The sequence below is a fragment of the Nicotiana tomentosiformis genome, chromosome 9 (genome assembly GCF_000390325.3).
Source record: "Nicotiana tomentosiformis chromosome 9, ASM39032v3, whole genome shotgun sequence".
NCBI lineage: Eukaryota > Viridiplantae > Streptophyta > Magnoliopsida > Solanales > Solanaceae > Nicotiana > Nicotiana tomentosiformis.
The window spans coordinates 102525764-102548571 of NC_090820.1; the positions used below are offsets into that span (position 1 = coordinate 102525764).

The 22808-nt window shown below is 33.9% G+C and overlaps 1 protein-coding gene across 3 annotated transcripts in view; it reads left to right on the plus strand.

Moving 5' to 3' along the window:
- The window catches only part of LOC104085437 (uncharacterized), a 31236-nt gene continuing 8428 nt past the window's right edge, over positions 1-22808 (plus strand). Inside the window, exons 1-9 of one of the 3 annotated variants that reach the window (XM_009589456.3) lie at positions 1-244; positions 11758-11800; positions 12284-12442; positions 14586-15104; positions 15707-16732; positions 16833-17157; positions 17598-17853; positions 17939-18155; positions 22389-22744. In XM_009589456.3, coding sequence (XP_009587751.1) covers positions 12320-12442; positions 14586-15104; positions 15707-16732; positions 16833-17157; positions 17598-17853; positions 17939-18155; positions 22389-22744 — 2822 coding nt within the window. In that variant the 5' untranslated portion in view covers positions 1-244; positions 11758-11800; positions 12284-12319. Of the gene's footprint in view, positions 245-11532; positions 11659-11757; positions 11864-12283; positions 12443-14585; positions 15105-15706; positions 16733-16832; positions 17158-17597; positions 17854-17938; positions 18156-22388; positions 22745-22808 lie in introns of those variants that run through there. The other 2 variants (XM_009589459.4, XM_009589457.4) reach the window with 2 other exon arrangements.

The following is a 22808-nucleotide window of genomic DNA, read 5'->3' on the forward strand; positions in this document are numbered from 1 at the left end:
AAGGCATTAGCTTCAGGAATTTTTCCCTTTACTCGTCCGTTTCTTCTTTCTCAAGCTAACAGATCCACCACCAAAACTCCATTAATACCACCACATAAAGCTTCCAAATCAGCCCCAAAACGTCACCCTACTCAGCCGTAAAACAACTTCCAACAGTTGCCTTCTTCATGTTCAATATTCATAGTCGTGTTCGCTTTTGAATTTCAGAGCTATAAAACATTTAATGTCCAGATTCAACTTTGAGGTGCATTTTCTCCATTGTTACTTTTAAGCATGTTAATATATGACTTTGATTTGATGAATGGTTGAACTGTGAAGTGAGTTCCTCGTGTTTGTGATGTTGCGTTAATCATTTATTTCTCTTACTGATTTAATTCCGTTAGTAATCGTAAGTTTCTTTTTTTTTCTAATTTGAAATCACGTTTCCCTTATTTTATTTTGTTTTAAATTAGTTCAAAATTGTTGTATTAGTATGCCATGTTTAGTTGTCCATCTTCACTGTTTTTGGCATTTTCTATTTTGCCCACTTTGATTTGAATGAGTTTAATGAAGTACTGGAGACTTCGTTTTCTTGGTTCTTTCCCTTTCGTTGTTGGCTTAAAGGAGTAGGCATTGTTTAGTTAGGTAAGCACATGAAATATATAGTATTTTTACATCTCCTGTTAATTTATCTAAATATTCATGCATTTTATCAAATGAATTAGTAATATACGTAAACAATCATTTCGAAAGCAATAAGCTTATTTATTTCAATAAACCCATGTCCATAAACCATGACCTCTACAACAATCTTAAATTAGTTTTAGGAAATGAACACGCGCTAGTTGTTTTAGGCGCGATTAATAAATCATCGTGATTATGAGTATAGTTCCCGTGGCATATTCATGATATGTAACCCCAATTCAAGTGCGTGTTTCACGCAACTTGACCATAACTTCAAATAATAATAATAATAATAATAATAATAATAATAATAATAATAATAATAATAATAATAATAATAATAATAATAATAATAATAATAATAAATATGTTGTAAATCGCGGGTACGTTTCACGTGGTACAATTTGAATGTGTACCAAAATGACAAGTGTACGACATCGTAACTTGTTCAAGAAATAACTCCATAAATACTAAAAAGCAGTTAAATATTCAATTAAAATCGGTATAGAAGCGGTAATGCATAAAATGTTTTAAACGTGTAATGATTCATATAATTAAGCCAGGTGTAATTGTAAAGCGACCGTGCTAAAACCACGGAATTCGGGAGTGTCTCACACCTTCTCTCGGGTTAACAGAATTCATTACCCGATCTTCTGTGTTCATGGACCATAAATAGAGTCAATTTCTTCGATTTGGGATTTTAAAATAAACCGGTAACTTGAGACACCATAATAGTTATTCCAAGTGGCGACTCTAATTAAATAAATAATCTCATTTCGAATAATGTCACTTTAATTGAAAAACTCCATATTCTTCGGAAAAAGGAGGTGTGACAGATACATATCAATAACTTTATGTAAAAATATAGTATTGATAACTTAAATACAAATTTTATACAACGATTCATACACTCTCCAACTATTTTTTAACTTTCACACAATATTTAAAAAATTATATATATAATTACAGCAGAGTATAATTTAAATATAATTTGCATACAACAAACAACTTCAAATTTGAGGTATAAGCTTCAAAGAATATTTCTAATTGTTTGTAACAACACTCAATCCAAACAAATAATAGTTTTTGAAAACCCAAATTCGAACTCAAAGTTTCGAAACTTTTTAATGATTGTCAATGGTGGAGATTCAAACACATTCAAAATTTATTGATTGATAATTTCAATTCGAACACCAATTATGCAACATGAAGGAAAATTGCTAATAGAGAGAGAAAGGATAAAAAGCATAGAAATGCAGAAAGAAAAATTGGGGAAAGAACATAGGAGGAGCGAAAGACGGAGAGAGAGAAATAACTGATTCCATATTCAATTCTTAATATAAAAGGATACTCATTGATACTAATTTGTATATAATTGGTAAATTGTATATGCCTATGTTATTAAGTTAAAACTTGATTATGGAGGGTAATAAAGTTTCATATATAGTATAGGAGGTAAAAATTCCAAAAATGAAACATTACTCAAAATACTTGGAATAATAAAATATGTACCAAAGCATATGCGGATTCCAGGTTTAATTTCAGGAGTTGGAGTTTGGAATTTTACCATACCCAATTTGATTTATTGGATTCAAAAGTATTTAAATATTTTTCTAAGACATATACAATGTCTGAGCCAAAGTACTAGTGGAATAAACCCATAAGATATACTTTATCATCCACCTTTATATCAAAGTTTACATTATAGAACAAGAACATATTATATAAGCTACAAAATAATGCTTAAAATGTAAGATGGAAATATTATCATAAATATTTTACATTAGTAATAAATAGGTTAATAGAATTACTATAAGAAATTAAAATAAGGAAGGTAAAAATAATTGTAAACCACAGAAAAACTTAGTGTTATGAAGTAAAATGTGAGCAAATATCTCCAAAATTATTCCTTTTTTTTATCCTCCTGTTTCGATATTCCTTCCTTTCCCGTGAACATATGATGCTCGACTTTAAAGAGCGTTTAGCGGTTGTGGTCTAAATTTTGATATCTTATTGGGGTGCTTATACCAACGAATTCTTGTTCACTTAATAGCTTCATTTCTTGTTCCTGGGCGGAAGGTACGCTCAGCCCCTGAAACGACTTTTATGAGTTGTCTCAGTATTGACCGACTTAATTTTATTAGCGGTATGATTAGTGGCTTAGGCAACTTGTTGGTTTCGAGATGGGTTTCCTTGCGAGTGTGTCTATTTGTTTTCCTATTCAAGTTCTTGTTCCAATTTCAGAAAAAGCTAAAGAGCAAGAAGGAGGTGATGATGTGATTCCTTATGTACCTGTGTCTATGTCGCTTGACAAGTATATCTATTAATCAGTTGACCTATCTCTATTTGTGTTTTCTTCTAGGTCAACATCATTTTTCTTTATCCATTTGATTTAGTTCCTGTTTACTAACACATGTTATACTCCTTAATAAAGTGAGGACATCAAGTGTTCCGGTGGGGAGGGACGAATTTGGTTATGGAATTTTCTCTTTTCTGATTTGTTAAGTAGGTAGTTAGTTAGCTAGCTGTCCAATTATATGGTGACAGATATAAGTTAAAGCGTGTTAGTCGATTATTGTTTATATATTAGACATTGTATTCATCTCTTCAGTTAGTTGAAATGAATGAAATAGAAAATTTTCATTTCCTTCTCTCCCGAGCTTCTCTGCTTCAATGGTGAATTTAGTTACTTAACATGGTATCAGAGCCTACGTAATTGATCCAAGCTATACCGATCTCTCAAATCTCAACTCAACCGAGTTAATTTCACAATTGATACAACTGAATTATCCACTAATCTCTGCGTGTTTTCAATTTATCCGAGTTAGGGTTTGAATTGTCTTAGAACAGTAGAATCTCTGTTTCTCGTAGATCAATTAACTGAGTTTAATCTGTTCATTAATGGCAATCAAAGAAAATAGCTCAAATAGAGGTTCATACACAACTAATTTGAACACAGTGTCTCTAGAAGTTTCTACAACTCCTATAATTATTGATCAACATTATCCATTATTTCTTCAATCATATGATACTCCAGGTAACTCTCTTATTTCAATTAAGTTGACTGGACATGAGAATTATACTTTATGGAGTAGCTCTATGCGAGTTAGTTTACTTGGAAAGAGCAAGTTAGAGCTTGTTGATGGTAGATACACTAAGGAGAAGTTTCCTCATTCTTTATATGAACTGTGGAAAAAATGTAATGCCATAGTTCTGTCATGGATCATGAACTTTGTTAGTAGTGAATTGCTAAGTGGCATGGTGTATGCATCTAGTGCTCAGAAAGTGTGGGCTGATCTCAGAGAGAGTTTCGATAAAGTCAATGGGTCTAGAATTTTGTTTTTACATAGGCAAATTTTCTACTCTATTTCAGGGCATTTCATCTATATCAATTTATTTCTCAAAACTGAAGGAACTCTGGGCAGAGTTTGATGCACTCATGCCTTGTCCTGGTTGTGGATGTGAAGAATCGAAGAGATATGCAGAGCACTTTGGAACTCACATGTTGTTGCAATTTCTGATGGACTTAAATGTGACCTACTCTCAATCTAGTAACCAAATTACGGTGATGAGCCCCCACTCCAACTATAAACAAGGCTTATTCTATGATTGTGGCAGAAGAGAGTAATTTCACTCAAACATCTAAAGTAAGTGAGGTGTAACTATGTTCAGTGGAAAAGGAATTCTCAGTCTGCCACCAACTATAAGTCTAAGAAGAACAATCTATTTTGTGACTACTGTAACTACAAGGGTCACACAAAAGGCACTTGCTATAAAATTCATGATTATCCTGCAGACCTCAAAGAAAGCCTAGACCTGACAATGCATCTCAATACCCAAGGGTTCAGACTAGCACTGGTTCAAGTAATGGAGGGTTTGAGGCAGTAGCCAATTTTGCAGGAAACACTCAGCTAAATAGTCTCACTTCTACTAGTCAGGGTGGTCAGGGATTAATTGCAGGGGTTCCTCAATTCACATTTGACCAATACAATCAGATATACTCCTTGCTCTTTCATTTGCTGAAACCATTTTACCTATTCCTGTCATAGATCATAACAACCTAGATCAAAACACTCCAGCGGTTGCTGAGCTTGAGTCAGATATAGTGGCTGAGCCTACTCATGATCTAGACTGATTAGCCTACAATTGTTGTTGATCCTATGAAAGAATCCTCATCTCATAGAAGATCTGGAAGTCCTAGTAAACCTCCCATCTCGTTGAAAGACTACGTCACAAAACCAAAAGGTAAAGCAAATTGCTCCAACCCTCTCTCTGCACATGTCAGATATGCAAATGTGTCTAAGTCCTATGAGAATGCGTCGGACTCCTATTCTGTAGTTGTGGAGCCTCAGTCGTATGCTGAAGCTGAAGTGTCCCAAGTGGATTGTAGCCATGAAAGTAATTTCATCTTTAGAAGACAATCACACACGGACTATGATGGAGCTACCTGCTGGCAAGGTGCCCATTGGATGTAAATAAGTGTTTAAGTTAAGTACACATCCTCAGGAGATGTTGAAAGATACAAAGCCAGATTAGTGGATTAAGGTTATAGTCAAAAGACTTGACTACACTGAAACTTTCTCTCCTATGGCCAAACTGGTGACTGTCAGATCTGTGATTGCAGTTGCAGCAACTAAGAATTGGCATCTCTTCCAAATAGATGTGCACAATGCATTTCTGCATGGGGAGCTTCTAGAAGAGGTGTACATGGATGTTCCTTAGGGGTTTGGAAGCCAGGAAGGGTCTCACAAGGTTTGCAAACTCCATAAATCATTGTATGGCCTAAAACAAGTACCTAGGCAATGTTATAGGAAACTGACTGATGCCTTGTTGCATTTAGGCTTTACTCAAATCCATTTTGATTACTCTCTATTTACAAAGAATATACACGATGAGCATGTTGTTGTGTTAGTTTATGTGGATGATTAGATTATTAGTGTTAGCAGTCCAGACCTGATCACTCAGACAAGGAATGGCCTGAAACTTAGGTTCAAAATGAAAGACTTAGGAGAACTTAAGTTCTTTCTGGGGATATAATTTGCAAGGTCCAAGAATGGAATTGTCATGAGCCAAAGAAAATATGCCCTGGAGCTGATCTCTGAAATAGGGCTTGCATGTGCTAAACCTGCTGGAACACCTCTAGAAACAAATTTGAAACCCACTTCAATTGAGTATGACACTACTATAAATTTGCCTGACTCGGAAAACAAGTTGTTTGATGATATAGGCTTATATCAAAGATTGGTAGGGATACTACTATATATCTTACAATGACTAGGATAAATATAACATTTGTGAAACAAGTACTTAGTCAATTCATGCACAAGCCTAAGCTGTCTCATTGGGAAGTTGCCTTAAGGGTTGTGAACCTCTCTAAGTCTTGGTCTATTGATGTCATCAGAAGGGTCAGGTAAGCTTGAAGCCTACTGTGATTCTGACTGGGGAGGATGCCTACAGACCAGAAAATCAGTAACATGCTATCTAATGAAATTTGACAATGCCTTGATCTCATGAAAATCTAAGAAACAAGATACAATTGCAAGGAGTTCTGTTGAGGCTGAATTTAGAAGCATAACCTCTACAGTTGCTGAGATAACTTGGCTAACAGGACTTTTCAAAGAGTTAGGAGTTATTGTAAATATGCTAGTAGATCTTTTCTGTAATAGCAAAGTTGTTATCCAAATTGCAACTAACCCAATATTTCATGAGATGACTAAACATATCGACATTGACTGCCACTTGGTACATGAAAATATCATATAGGAGGCTGTCAAAACTCATCATATCTCTACAAAAGAGCATCAGGCTGATGATCTTCTCACTAAGAGTTTGGAAAAACTACAACATGATCACTTGATATCCAAGCTTGGGTTGAAAGATATTTTCAAACCATCAGCTTGAGGGAGGGTATTAAGTAGGTAGTTAGTTGATAATTAGTTAGTTAGCTAGTTGTCCAATTATGTGGTGACAACTGAAAGTTAAAGTGTGTTAGTCGGTTAGTTGTTTATATGTCAAACACTGTATTCCTCTCTTCAGTTAGTTGAAATAAATGAAACATCAAATTTTTATTTCCTTCTCTCTCGAGCTTCTATCTTCATTGGTGCATTCAGTTACTTAACATGGTTTATGTTCATAAATCATAATTTATAGAAGAATTAACCTAAATAGCTGCTTGTCCAACCATTTAAACTAAAAATAATTTGTGTCATATAATTCATGTATAATTTATATGTATATTATTAGTTAATTTTGTAAAAAATCTCTAAATTATATGTTACTAATTTTGTTAGACTTTTTAGATTTTTCAAGTCGTCTTCGTGAATTCTTGTATGTGTTAAATTTTAATTTACCTTACGTCTACCATTGATGAGTGAAGCAAGCTCGAAGAGAAATGATTGTGTGAGAGAGAGTAAAGAAATAAGACTGTGCTCAATTATTTTATTATTTTAATATTATATATCCTAGAAAAATATTTTTTACTCTTTTACTTTAAATATGATTTATCGTATATAGGTAAGTTCATAATACTGACTAAAAGAGAAAAATATTATAACATTAAAAAGTTATAAAAAAAAAAAAAGAAGAAGATAAATGTTGATAATTTAGAGGGTAAAGTAGGTATTTGATCATCGAAAGTTTGAGAAATCTAATTCAGTGACCTTCTGAGACGATATGCATAGAAAAGTGATCTTTTTTTTCTGAGACTTGCATTGCCACCCAGCTTATCGGAAGTTCACCTATTGTTTCATGTTTCCATGCTCCGGAAGTATTTTCTAGATTTGTTTGGACACTTATGGTTCTTTCAACAATAATATACCCGGTATATTCTAACAGTGTGGGATTTAGGAAGAATAATGTATATGCAAACTTTACATCTATCTTGTGAAAGTAGAAAAGGCTATTTCTGAATACTTATGGCTCTTTCAGTTGATCAAATTTCAAAAGAACACAAGAGTGAAAGAATGTGACTGCATTTTCTAAGGCCGTGAACGTGGAAAGCCTGGCATAAAAACATGAGTTTTTTTTTACTTTTAGCTTGCGCTAGAAATTATTTATATTCATTAGCTGAAAAGTGTATAAAATTTATTTATTTTTTGTATATAACACACAAAATGTATATATATATACAAAAAATATATTTTTTTCAACTATTATTTTGAGAGCGGCTAGACAATGTCATTTTCCCAAAAAAAAAAAAAAAACATTCATGGGGCTACTGGCTAGACGACAGCATTACGTTTTAAAACGCAGATTCTGGTAACAACATATTTGCATATATGTAAACAAAAAGAACGAGGAAGTATTCATTAATCCGTGGCATTAGGCAGATAATTGTTTAGTTTCAAATATGACATTTTCATCAGTAGGTCTCAGAAAACGCCACATGTTTTGATGTAGTTAAACAATTATAGCTACTAATATGCCTAATTACAAAACTTGTTCAAGATGAGTCAGATGCATATGAACATTATTGTTTGATTTTAATTCTTATTTTTGTATTACAAATATCAGTATAAATTATGCGAGATTTATCTATTATTTTATGCGAGATAAAATATAAAATAAGGATCCGATAATTAGTAATACATGGACTAAATAATTAAATAACAAAATAATTCTTGATGTAATAACCAGTTTATTTTGCTAATAAAATAAAATTCTTTTGAAATATACGTTATAATAAGAATAATTTTTAACACAACGAACCAAATAGCCTTTTGCACGGTGTAACGTAATTACTATCCTAAAGATACTTTCCTGAAAATGTTGTGCCTACTTGTTTTATATTTTTGTTAAAATTCTCTCGCATAATTTTGCTCCGTTGGATAATTTTCAAATATTTTACATAGGTAGGGTGTTAAAACAGATTTAATTAACCCCAAAAGCTACTATGGTTTGTGCATAAAAAGTTGAAGGGGTTGATGTATTAACCCAAAACGATACTATGATTGTTACCTGCCACGTTATGTATAGCCTGTGATCATAGGCTCGATACTATGATTCTTTTTTTTTGTTTGCTAGAATCGATGTAACTTCTTTCTTCATGTTACTATTTTCTCCTTTATTTTTATTTTTTTTTATTTTTTTTGGTAATTATCATATTTTATTACCAAAGCGCGAAAGTTACGGCTCAAATAAAAATTACCAAGTCCGGACATCTTCCTAGGCCTTAGTATCACCAAAAAACTCCCTATACTACCTAGTGACTATCAGTCCATTTTGTATCAATTGTATGAACTGCCAGTACTTCATCTTTTGCTCATGGATAGAAGTTTAACTCTTCAAGCATTCTTCTTAGTCTTGGCATCATATAGCCCCTTCCATGTATCATTTGTATAATTTACTCTATCATTATCCCTGCTTGCTTTTGCTGAGCTCTGAAAATTTTGTGGTTTCTCTCCTGCCACACATAGTAAACACAACCCGCTAGAGCCATTCTGTATATCTCAGCACATTTGCTGATCTGTCTTTTGCATTGTTGTATGCCCATTCTACTTCATGACACTACTTCATAGCTTGCCTATTGATACCCATCTATTGCAGTAGTTTCCTCCATATTGCTCAACGCTTTCCTCTTCTATATTGCACAGAGGACACAATAGCTCATTGGTCACCCCCATCTTGCTAGTGTATCTCTTGTATTCAGCTTGCCTAGGATAGCCAAATATAGAATAAAAGTCCATTTTGGCATTCCACCATTATTGCATACCAGTTTCCTCCAAGGCATCTTCTGTTGTTCACTTCTTAACTGCTTGTGTATGCTATTGATGGTTATGTACTCCTTCTCAAATATCTCTGTCATGTTAACACCAGCATCTAACATGTATTGCTTTGCCTTCAATATCTTTTTCACCAGTCCTGAAGCTTGTTTGGGCTCAATATGTCTTATATCTCTGCCTTTCCCATAGTAAATATGAATCCACTGTACCCATAACTTGTCATTTTTTTGAGTTAAATTCCATAACAGTTTACATATGGCAGCCTTGTTCCACTCACTTTCTCCCTTTTTATTTAAATAAAATGTAGTTTAATTCAGCATAAAACTTAAGAAAAAAGAAAGATTTATAAAATTTATGGTCTTAAAAATTTAAAGGCTAAAATTTTTTATATGATTTTTAATTTATGTGGTTATAAATTGTTTCTAATGATAAAGTACGTAAAATAAAAAGTTATAGTTAAATTATTTTTAAATATAAAAAATTGTCATTCATTTTTTTTAAAGACTAATAAGGAAAACGTATATCACATAAATTAACACAAGAAAAATTTTATTTGTTGTTCAGTCCTAATTTATGAAGTTGTGTTTGATTAGAAACAAAGTTTTAAAAAAAAAAGTAATTCGAAATTGGGTCTAAACAAGTCATAAAAAATTATGTGGCTATAAGCTATTTTTTATGTGGCTAAAAATAAAAGTATAACGCAAAAAGTGAGACGCAATAAGTATTTTTTATATGATATGATGGACAGATACAGGTAAAGTTAGCTTGTGAGACTTATTGGGCATTTGGACATAAGAATTGTAAAAATCCGAAAAAAAGTGAATTTGTTTTTCAAGAGAAAATGGTATTTGAAAACTAGAGTTGTGTTTGGATATGAATATAATTTTGGGTTGTTTTTGAAGTTTTGTGAATGATATGAGTGAAAATTTTGAAATATAGCTTTTTGGAATTTTTCAAATTGTTGAAAAATTCAAAAATCCATCTTCAAGTGAAAATTTAAAAATTATGGCCAAACATTCATTTCGTAAAAAAGTAAAAAGCTTCAAAAAAAAGCAAAATTTTTCTTATGCCAAACGGGCTCTCAAGTGAGGCCATCCTTCTTACATGCCACGGTCGACATGTATAAACTATGGTCGTAAATAATAGGAGTACTTGAATGGTATTTAGAGGGCAGCCTGGTGCACCTCATTTTGTATTTACGCAGAGTTCGAAAAAGGGTCGCATTCTAAAAGAACACTTGGGGTGTGTGAATTAATTATACGTAAACCCTAAAGAACGAGCAAGTTATTTTCACTATTCATCTTATTCTAAATGATTTCATACCATAACTCAAATATACTATTTTTGAAACCAAATGTTAAAATAGTTATGATAAGAAAAACCTAAAATATCAAACGAATATTATCGTGGAAAATGGTTAAAGAAAAGTGGACGCAAGTTACTCAAAACGCTATCTCCTAATTTATGTGTACTCGAATTTCAAAAGTTAAATTTTTTAATTTTATCCGTAAATTTGAATATAAATCTTTTTAATTTTTTAAAAAATAATTATATATTTAAAAATTATATAAGAAACTATTTTAAATTATACTCCTAATAATTAACAACTTTAAACATTTAAAAGTCATATAAGAAATTACGATAGAAAAACTTATTTAAATTTTAAAATTCAAATTGCATCACATAAATGAGAACAAAGAGTAAATTAGTACTCTCTCTGTTTTAAATTATTTGTCATGTTTATCTTATACACGCCCCTTAAGAAATATTAAATAAAAAAATGATTAGACTATTTTATCCTTATTTATGTCTTAAAATAAAATATTTTTTTATTAAATATTTATTCTATTTATATGTTATCTCCATCTACAAGAACAATTATTACTAAGGGTAAAATTAAAAAAAAAATTTAACTTTATTTTGAACTTTTAAAATGACAAATAATTTTAGACAACTATTTTTAGTAACACCGATGATAATACGAGATTAAGGGAATACAATTTTTTATTTTTAGAAAGGGAGTAGATCTACAGGAAAATGAAAAGACCGACCCTTTCGTATTCCAAGAACTAGTGTCCTTTTACTCTAGACTAGACTAGTTCCTTTTTTCCTTTTGCTTTTAGAAAGGGAGGATTGCTGTGGTTTGCTTTTCCTTTGCTGTTAAGAAAGCAAGAGAGTTAAGTTGGAGTACCAAGTATACAAAGAAAGCTAAAGAAAAGAAAGTTTTATCATTCCTTTGGAGTATATATCTCTTCTTTGACAGTCATTTTTACTGGTACATATTCTTGAGATTGATTTCTCTTCTCCTATATTGTTATTTCTGTTTTTTTCCGCTTCAATTCATGACGAAGAAATTTGCTTCTTTTATTTTCAGTGATCTATGTGTACGGTCTGCGAACGGGAGCCTTGGAATAACGGTATGTTATCTACGTGCAAACTATATGTCACTGATTCGAGCTATAAAAGCAACCACTAGACTGGTTAGTATAGATTGTCTATATCACACCCTTGGTCCTTACTCGGATGTTATGTTAATGTAGGATATTTTGTATGTCAGGCTGACCTTTTGACACTAACATTCATGTGGGGTTTTTTTCCTGTTAGATATAGTTAAATATAAAAAATGACACTGATTACCGTTAAAGTAATTTATTCATTTGTTCACTTCCTCAAATATTGAGGCCGTTTAAGAAAATTCCTATGTACGTCATTGTACTAATTATTGCATAGGGTAGGTTATCTACGCCACTTCCTTGAGTTGCGGTCCTTCCCGATGTTGCATGAATACATGATACTTTATATATCGGGCTATTTTGTTTTGTGTGTATGGTTTGCATGTAGCAGTTTTGACAGTAATATTCATGTGGGGTTTTGTTTTTCTCTTTAAATGTGTGTTTCAGGTTTGTTTGAGAAGATTTGAGTGATTTCTTATTGGGATGGGAGGGAGTTCTTCTATGGAGAAGAAGAAGAAGAGAGAATGGCCTAAAGATGAATTCATTGATTTGATCTTCAAATGGTCTGTTAAAGATATTCTTGATGAGACTTTATATGAAAATCAGGTAATTAAGTACATTTTTAATGCTTTATCATCTTTCTTTTTGTTTACTTATTTTAGTTTGGTATATAAGTTGAGTACCACGGGAAGAGTTTATCTCTTTGAAGAATAAAATGCTTGTAATAAATTCTTTTTTGTAGAGTTTAAGTTTTATACACAATCAATATAAAGAAATTTTATTCTATAATTAATTTAAAACTCTTATATACATAGTTATATTTATTTATTTATTTCCACTTCAAGTCATGTGGTATATTAGGTCTTTTTGCATTTTTTTGTATTCTATAGAAGTATAATAATGGCGAACCTTATAGCAATATTTTGGAATTATCAAAATGAAAATTTTGCACGACTGATGCTGTACTTTTTTTTTTGTTTGTGATTGTGAGACTACGAAGTTGGTGGATATGTAATTTCGTACACTTTTTTTTTGTTTTCTTTTTATAAACAGTAATCTAAAAGGGAACTAGAGGTGTATTCAATTTGAATAAAGAGAAAGACGATTAGAAATATGAAATGCAATTTAAGATGACCAAAAACTGAATATAATTGTTTGCCTATCTCCTTTTCCTTTTTTCATTATTATTTTTCTTTAAGTGGCCTTTAGGTTATTTGGTTTAGGATTCTAAACCCGGTATAAAATTTAGGATTAAGTTTATTCATGGGCCATTTGGTTTCATATACATGGGGCATGATAAAACTTGGGGGCAAGTGCATAGATAGTCATTCCGAGGGATGTTATTTAGAGATTAACCAATACTTATTTTGTCTTGAAATTTTAAACAAAAAAATCTTAACTGCCGGACAATTGAGGACATTTTTGTTAGCAACCCTGTAAAGTGGCTACCTGGTGTCATTTCTACTAAAACTTGCATAAAATATAGCATTAATAATACAACGTTTGGTTGCTCTTTGGTACCTGGCATTACATTCAACATTACCAATCTGACGTTTGGTTATCATTTCTATTGCTCGCATAAATAATATTTGTATAAGCTATGCAGGAGTTTATGTATTGTTTTAAGCAAGTATTAGTAATACATGAATTAAAAACAACTAGAATAACCAAAATAACATCAATGTTCTTTTACAAGGAATAATACAAGTATAATAAGTCATGCATTACAATCATATCCTTACATTATTAATCTATGTATTACTAATCCATATACTACAATCCCTGCACAACAATGTCTAAACCAAACGATCCACATTTATCCCACGCCATTCATAATAAAACCGAGATTAGCTATACCGGGATAAAGTTATCAAAATGACAATATTATCCCTTCAAAGATTCTTTCCATTGTCATCATTGAAATATCTAAGGTTGAAAGTGGAAACAAAAATTAATCTATGTTTACTCAGGTTAATTCAAACCAAACATGTGTTATGGATTATACACCGTGTATCTCATTTTCAATTCAATGATCTAAAAAGGCACTATTACAAAAAATCTAGGAATTATTAATCATAATATTGTAATCCCATGCATTATATTCCTTGCATAACTTTGGATGGTCGTTACCTATTGTATTGTGTCGTATTGTTAATTTAAATACAATGTTTGTTTTGATTGTTACTTAAATTTTATTATTTCGTATCGTTAAATCCATCGTGACGTAACAACAAAAATTGCCTTTTTATGTAACGACGGATTTGGTGTAGTGGCATCGTTACCTTACTTTTTCTCTCATCTTGCCCTTTCTTATTATTAAATAATTATATTTTATCTTTTACTCTATTTTTTTTTACATAATATTCTACTCCATATGCTATTTTTTCTTAGTAATCTTACAAGTTTATTCTTCATATTGTTGGTGTTTGACATCATGAAACGGCGGCAAATGATAAAATCTATCCAGACATTATATTCATCAAACAATACAATACAATGCAGTACAATACAGTCCAATACATTATGAAACGACATGTAACAACTATCCAAACAAGGCGTAAGTTTTTAACTTTCAAAAAGTTCTCTTTTTCTGTTTGAGAAAAGGTTACTTTGCTTTTCAACTTTAAAGATAGAACCTGAAAATGTTGTAAATTTTTGCCCCCTAGTAAATAGTATGTTTGTAATTGTCTCATTCATTAGCTCTTGTTACCATGTGAATTTACTTTCAATTTAATTTGTTGGTGTTTAGGTGGAGAAGATTCCACAATCATTTGGATCAGTGGAGCATTACCTTGGTTCTTTTTTCTTCCCCTTACTTGAAGAAACAAGAGCAGATATTGCTGCTTCCTTAAAAGACATAAACGAATCACCTTTCGCCGAGTTGATCTCCTTTGATGTAGTAAATCCAAATGGATCATTGGTTTTTGATGTTAAGGTTGACTATTGGAGGAATACATGTAGTGATGGTACGCGTTATAGGACGTCGCCGGGAGATATTGTTGTTATCTCAAATGTTAAACCTGAAACTACTAATGACTTGCAGCGACCGGGATGCCATTGGACGTTTGCATATGTTACTGATGTCAATGAGAATGAGAATGATGCATCAGCTAGTTTTAAAGTCAGCTTTCCTCCTCATAATGTAATGCGACGAGCAGTCTATATAGTGTTTTTGGTAAATGTGATGCCTAATAACAACGTATGGAATGCATTGAGTATGAGAAAGAATTTGAATATAATTGAGGAAGTCCTCCGCCCCGTGCACGAGGTAAATAATCTTGGTGATTTACTTATTTTTAGTTTCTTTTAGAAGCTTCATCTCGAGGTCCCTCTCTTATTCATAATATGTATTTGAATATCGATGAAAGCAATGCCCCCTTTAGCCTTTTGATTTGTTGCTGCTATGATAAAGTGGATTTTGAATTGAAAATGGCATCTTGGTCTGAAATGATCAGTATGATTAGTTTCAAGTTAGTGTGTGACGGTTTTGTCTCTCAATTGTGATAAGTAAAGTTTTTAACAGAGTTATCTTAGCATTCTTTCCAAAATTAAAAGAAAAACTGGTGTTAGTTGTGTATATATTATATATATATGTGTGTGTGTGTGTGTGTGTGAGAGAGAGAGAGAGAGAGAGAGAGAGAGAGTTTTCAAAGTTGTATTTTTGCTTTATGAATGTTCTTTTATCATTACCTTGCAATGTTGATGCACCAATATGTATTCTGTGGACATTAAAAACACTTTGTCCCTTGTTAATTTACGGATTAGAACACATTCTCTTGGACTATATGCTTCTATTCTTCTCTCTTTATCTTTGGATAAATGGAAACCAAAGAATGATATAAACTTTTGTTGATATTTTTCTTCTTGCAGAAACGGATCAAACAGAAATGCGATGTTTGTTCTGCATCCACTAATGAGCTATCAGTTGGAGAAGTTGTGGGTAGTCTGTTGTCCAAGTTGAACGATTCCCAGGCTAATGCAATCTTTACATGTCTTGCCACTATGAAATGCCACCACAAGGCTTCCGTTGAACTTATTTCGGGTCCGCCTGGTACAGGAAAGACTCGGACGCTAAGTGTAATGCTCTTTACGCTGATGCAAATGAAGTATAGAACTGTTACTTGCGCTCCAACGGACGTAGCAACAGCCCAAGTTGCTTCAAAGTTGGTTAAACTGGTCCGGGAGTCATCTAAGAATGAATTTGAAGGCTTTTGTCCTTTAGGTGAAATTCTCTTGTTTGGGAATAACAACTATGAAGATGGTGAAGATATTGCGGAGATTTCCTCCAATTATCGTGTTGACAGGCTGTCGGAGTGCTTTGAACCAATAACTGGCTGGAATGGTTGTGTAAGTTCTATGATCAGTTTGTTGGAGGATTGCTCATTGATTGATTTTGCCAGAGCAGGGTTCAGTTCGACAGCTGCATCTCTCCGAAGATGCATGCTTATAATCTGTACCCATTTACCAATATGTTTTATTCGAGAAGAGAACGTTGAAAGAATGTTGGACATTATCTCCTTATTGGATTTTCTCGAGGGGATGCTATTTCAGCAAGCATTTGGAGTGTCTTCTAAATCTTTACGCGGTTCTTGTAGCCGGTTGCTTGTCCTTCTGAAAGATCTTCAGCGATCTCTCGGGAAACTGGATTTTCCTAGTGCAACGAGTAAGGGTCGTATAACGGAGTTCTGTATCCAAATGGCTTCCTTGGTTTTCTGCAATGCTTCTACGTCGTATAAGCTACATTCAGTGGATACGAAGCCATTTGACTTATTGGTTGTTGATGATGCCGACAAGTTGAAGGAGTGTGAAGCAGTAATACCTCTTCAACTTCGAGGTTTGAGGAATGCGATTCTGTCCGGAGACGAGTGCCAATTGTCTGCAACATTGAAGAGTAGAGTACGTACACCTTTTCTACGTGCAATTTATAGGAACTTCAATTGATAGTACTTTTACCACATTTTTATTAATAGAGGTTTATTTTATTACTCCATTCTAGATTTCTCGTGTAGCTAGATTTGGAAGGAGCTTATTCGAAAGACTCGTCTCGTTTGGTCATGCAAATCACCTGCTTAACGTACAGTACAGAATGCATCCGTCAATAAGCCAGTTCCCAAATTCAATTTTCTATCGTAAGAAAATCCTTGATGCGCCTGATGTAACGCGTAAAGCCTATGAGAAAATATATCTTACGGGACAGTGTTTTGGCCCGTATTCCTTTATAAATGTACCGTGGGGAGAAGAAGAGCTGGATAATGTTGGATACAGGCGAAACTTAGTTGAGGTTGCTTTGGTACTGCGATTACTGGAGAGCTTGTTCAAAGGTATAATTATATTGATGAAAACTTAAAACATTTGTTTAAGTTTTTCATGAATGCTCCCCTCGTCTTTTTACCTTCTTAATTTATCTTTCTCGACACTAATTAATTAGTTTTTAATCCTACATCTGCTTGTTAATGTGATTTCATCTACTAATATTGTTAAAATTATGCCAACGGACGACTGCTCTTGCGTTTAAGGAAGCATTGCCTAATATCGAAATTTTTATCTGTGGATGAGGATGTGATGGTGGTGTTCCAAAAAATGCGAATGATCTTATTCTTGGGCTTGTCTGTCTAATGATTGCGGGATCTCCGCTAGCCAACTTAGGCAAGTTGAAATATATAGCTTGGTTTGTTGTTTCCTTGCTTGTTATTATTGCGCTCTCTCAATGAGTAGGTCTTCAAACACTTGAATTAATGTTTGGCCGATACTAAATTTGCAGCTTGGAGTGCCTCCAAGAAGAAACTCAGCATTGGTGTTATAGCACCGTATGCTTCTCAAGTTTTAGCCATACGAGATAGACTTGGGCAGAAGTATAATAACAACGCACATTTTGAAGTTAAAGTGAACGTGATTGATGCATTTCGGGGAGGGGAAGAAGATATTGTAATAATATCTACAGTGAGATCTAATCGCGCTGGGTCCATTGGCTTCTTGTCAAGTCTTCATTGGACTAATGTCGCGTTAACCAGAGCTCGGTATGGATCAAATTAATATTCCGTTTCATCACCATTGGATCTTTCTAGTTCTAATATGATGTCTAAGATATGCAATTCTTTCTAGGCATTGTCTCTGGATATTGGGAAATGAGCAAACATTACTTGCTAGCAACTCCATTTGGGAAGCGCTAGTTCTCGATGCCAAGGATCGTCAATGCTTCTTTCATGCAGATGACGATACTGACATGAGGAAAACAATTTTAGATGTGAAGAAAGAACTTGATCAACTGGATGATTTACTAAATGGGGATAATATTCTATTCAAAGAACAGAGATGGAAGGTACACACATTTAATCTCTTGCATTTGTTACATTGTTTCCTTTTCACTGTTCTTGAGTCGAGGGTCTGTGATAAACAACCTCTCTACCTTCATAGGGTAGGGTCTACGTACACATTACCCTCCCCAGACCCCACTTGTGGGATTTCACTAGGTTTGTTGCTGTTGTTGTTTGCTTTTGTTACATAGATAAATGGAGAAAGTCATATTTTGGTGTTTTACATAACTTTTTCTGAATACAGCTTTGTGTAATTGAATATGATATGAGATTGGATAGACATGGAATTGAAAGAATTACAGAAGGATCATTTTATAATGAATTCATGACATTGTGAATGTTACATGCACTCGAATCTTTGGGCTTTGAAGCTCGTTTTGTCTGTTATCTTAGTTATTTTCTTGTATATTGAACCCCATTGATTGTTCGCACGGGCCTTATTCGTTAGTGTTGCGACCCCAAATTCCCTCCGTAAGATGTCGTGGTGGCACCTAGTCTCTAAGACTAGGTAAGTCTATCAATGCGGAATAATAATAGAAATATGAAATAAATAAATTTGAAATTTACTTAATTACAACTCCCAAAACCCGGTAGAGATAAGTCACAAACTTCTAAGAATTTATTCTCTCTGTCTCTATACATCAGAATCTAAAGCAAATAAGGAAAACAGCATAGTAAGATAGAAGGGGACTCCGGAGTCTGCGGACTGGCAGATATACCTCGAAGTCTCCTCGTACAGCTAGTTTACTGGTGCCTGGTCTGATAAGATGTACCTGAATCTGCACAAAAAAATGTGCAGAAGCGTAGTACGAGTACACCACAACGGTACCCAGTAAGTGCCAAGCGTAACCTCGGTAAAGTAGTGACGAGGTCAGGTCATGCCCTACTGGAAAATAAATAATAGCATGGTAAAATGTTTATAAATATAATAAGATAAAATGACAATGAAAATGAGTCAAGTAGTATGTCACCATTTAATTACACCAAATAATGGAAATTAATACCTCGTGAAAACAAAATAGAATTCTTTTCAACTTTAAGAAAATCACAACAATAATCAAAGGCAACTGCGCCCATAAATCAATATCAACAAGGGCACTTCTGAGGTACCGCCTCGTAGTCCCAAATCATAAATAAATTCACAATATCTTATTTCCTTATCTCACCGCGGGAGCCCTCACAATTTATTTTACAGAAAATATTTTTCTCGAAATAGCATCCCGTGTTTTAGCCATCCTTATCACATCGCATGACTTCTAGTAGTTTCCCTATTAGCCACGCGTATCAAGCCCCCTTATCTCACCGCATGCGTTTCAGCACCCAAACCTTATACCATCGCATGCGTATCAATATCACAATATATCACAATTTGCATCTCAAGTGCCCAAATTGCCAAAATAAATCAACAACAATATTTTTCCATAATAAAGAGCTCACGGTTCATGCCAAAATAATTCAACAATAATATTCTTCCACAATAAGGAGCTCACGGCTCTATCACAATAAGTACAAAGATCTCACCAAAAAATTATTCGGGAATAAATAACTCAACAAAATAATATTTCAAAATTTTAATACGTTGCTTCAATACCAAATTTAAAATATCCAATAACTCATATTAATAATATTTAATTTAAAGAAAAACAACCTTCAAATAATGCACAGAATAAAAGAAACCAAGTTTCAATTAAACAGGTAAAACAATTAGCAGGAAAAGGTCAAGCAAACTTAAAACATAAACATTTAAATCAATAATGAAGAATATAACAAGGTTTAATAATTTAATTAAAAATGCAACAGTGATGTACACAATTTAAAAACATAATCTTTCACATTTAGCCCGTGTACACACTCGTCACCTCGTGTACACGACTTTCAACACGTTTCAACAATCACATTAATATCAATTCTAGGGGAAATTTTCCCCACACAAGGTTAGAAAAGTCACTTACTTCGACTTGCTCCAATTTAATCACGTAGTATGCCTTTTCCTCGATTTTTCGACTCCGATCGACTCGTATCTAGTCATAATTAATTCGATGCAGTCAACAAAATTTATAAAATCAATTCCATAAGAAAATACTACATTTTCCAATAAAATCCGAAATTAACTCAAAAATTGCCCGTGGAGCCCACGTCTCGGAATACGACGAAAGTTACGAAATATGAACGCCTATTCAACCACAAGTCTAACCATACCAAAATGACTAAATTCCAATAACAATTCAACCCTCAAATCCTCAAATCTATCCAAGAGGGTTTTCAAAATTTTCCAACTTAAATCACCAATTAACTGATAAAAACAGTGATGGATTTGGGTAATCTAACCAAAATTGAGTTAAGAACACTTACCCCGATATTTTCTATGAAAATCTCCCAAATATCGCCTCAATTCGAGCTCCAAATCGTTAAAACTTAAACTCTTAGCCCAGTGATTTCTTCTACGCGATCGCGAACTTGCTCACGCGATCGCGTAGCACAAATTTTTACTGCCCAGAAAATAACCCTACCCGATCGCGGAAAGTCCCACGCGATCGTGAAGCACTGACTCCGCAAACCTACGTGATCGCGAACCTTCTCACGCGACCGCAAAGCATCAAGCGCGTGGCCCAGCTCCTGCTCCGTTACTCTACGCGAACGCGACCTTCTTCACGCGTTCGCGAGTCACAAAATATCAAAGCCACGCGATCGCGAAGCACAAAAATCAGCAGCCCTCAATTAACCTTACGCGATCGCAAACAATGCCACGCGATCGCGTAGAAGGAAACGAGAACCTGCAGAACCAGAACTTCAGCTATCAAGCCAAGTCCAAAATGATCCGTTAAGTATCCGAAACTCACCCGAGCCCCTCAGGACCTCAACCAAATATACCAACAAGTCCTAATACATCATACGAACTTAGTCGAGTCCTCAAATTACATCCAACAACACTAAAAACACGAATCACACATAGATTCAAGCCTATCAAATCAAGTCCGATTGACCTCAAATTTTGCACGCAAGTCATAAATGACATAACGGAGCTATGATAATTTTCGGAACTGGATTACGACCTCGATAACAAAAAGTCAACTCCCCGGTCAAACTTCCAAACTTAAATTCTTATTTTAGCCATTTCAAGCCTAATTTAACTACGGACTTCCAAATAAAATTTCGAACACGTTCCTAAGTCCAAAATCACCATACGGAGCTGTTGGAATTATCAAAATTCTATTCCGGGGTCGTTTCCTCAAAATGTTGACCGAAGTCAAACTTAGCATTTTAAGGCCAACTTAAGGAATCAAGTGTTCCGATTTCAACCCGAACACTTCCAAATCCCGAACCAACCATCCCCGCAAGTCATAAATTTATAAAAAGACATACGGGGAGTTTTATTTAGTGGAACGGGGTTCTAAAAGTCAAAATGACCGGTTGGGTCATTACAGTTAGAAAGGATATATGCTTCTTCTAGGATACATGAGTAAAGTTGTATCTGAAATTCAGTGAAGCGTGAAAGTAGTTAATTGTTGGATTATATTGTTTATATTATTGGTGTAAGAATAGTTACATAAAAGGGGACGGATTATTTTTTTGTTCTTTTGGAAGATACGGCCAAACGATGTAACAATGCAACTGCTGATATCTTTTTGTATTTTGTAGCTATGTTGCTCAGATTCTTCAAAAATGTCACCAGGTGAATGTCAGATCCTCCAAAGTACTGCATTTTTGGAGGATTCGACACGGGTGTGACAACATTTTTGGAGTATCCGAGCAACATAGTTTTGTCTTACCTCCTTGGTATGTTATTTAATGAAAATATCTTACCTTATCAAAAGAAGAAACCCTTTGAAGATTCAATGTTTCATTAGGAATAAATATCTTGCCTCCTTTTACTGATTGTTTGTTCGCGGAAATATGTATCTTTTACAGTTCATATATTTATGTGGCCTTTCTTATGGTTCATCTCTAGACATTAGTAGAAGCAATTAGCATTCCATTATCATTATAGCTTCACTCACCAAACTGTTGGTGTATGTTCTAACTTACATTGGTTATAGTTTGAAACATTTGTTATTCTGTTTTAAATATTTATTCATTCTTTACGTGGGCGTCGTTCATTGTGTAAATAACTTTGGTCAGTATCATTATTCACCCGCAACTACTGTTTTTTGTTTTGTTTTTTGTGGTGTTCTAAAACAGTCCTGTATCAATCCTTTTACTTGGTCCTCAGCTGTATTGTCTTCTATCTGGTTCTTCAGGTCGTTTTCAGCGACAACTTTAGAAAATCATTTCGAAAGCTGGCATCCTCCTGCTTGAGAAAGTATGTGTTAACTCTTCTGGTTAAGCTTGCTAGTGGATGGCGGCCGAAGAGAAGGAATGTAGAGTTAGTTTGTGAAAGCTCATCTCAGGTGGTTAAGCAGTTCAAGGTGGTTGAAGGGCGTTATGTTGTTTGTACAGTTGAAATTCAAAAAGAGTTCTTTTATACACAAGTTCTAAAGGTTTGGGATTTATTGCCTTTGGAGGAGGTTGCGGGTTTCTTAAGACGTCTTGATAGAATATATTTAATGTACACCGATGAATTCATCAGCCTCTGTAAGGAGAAGTATTTTGAGGGGTAAACTAGCTCTTTTACGCTCCATTGGGCTCGATATTATGATAGACTGAATTGTCTTTCTAAA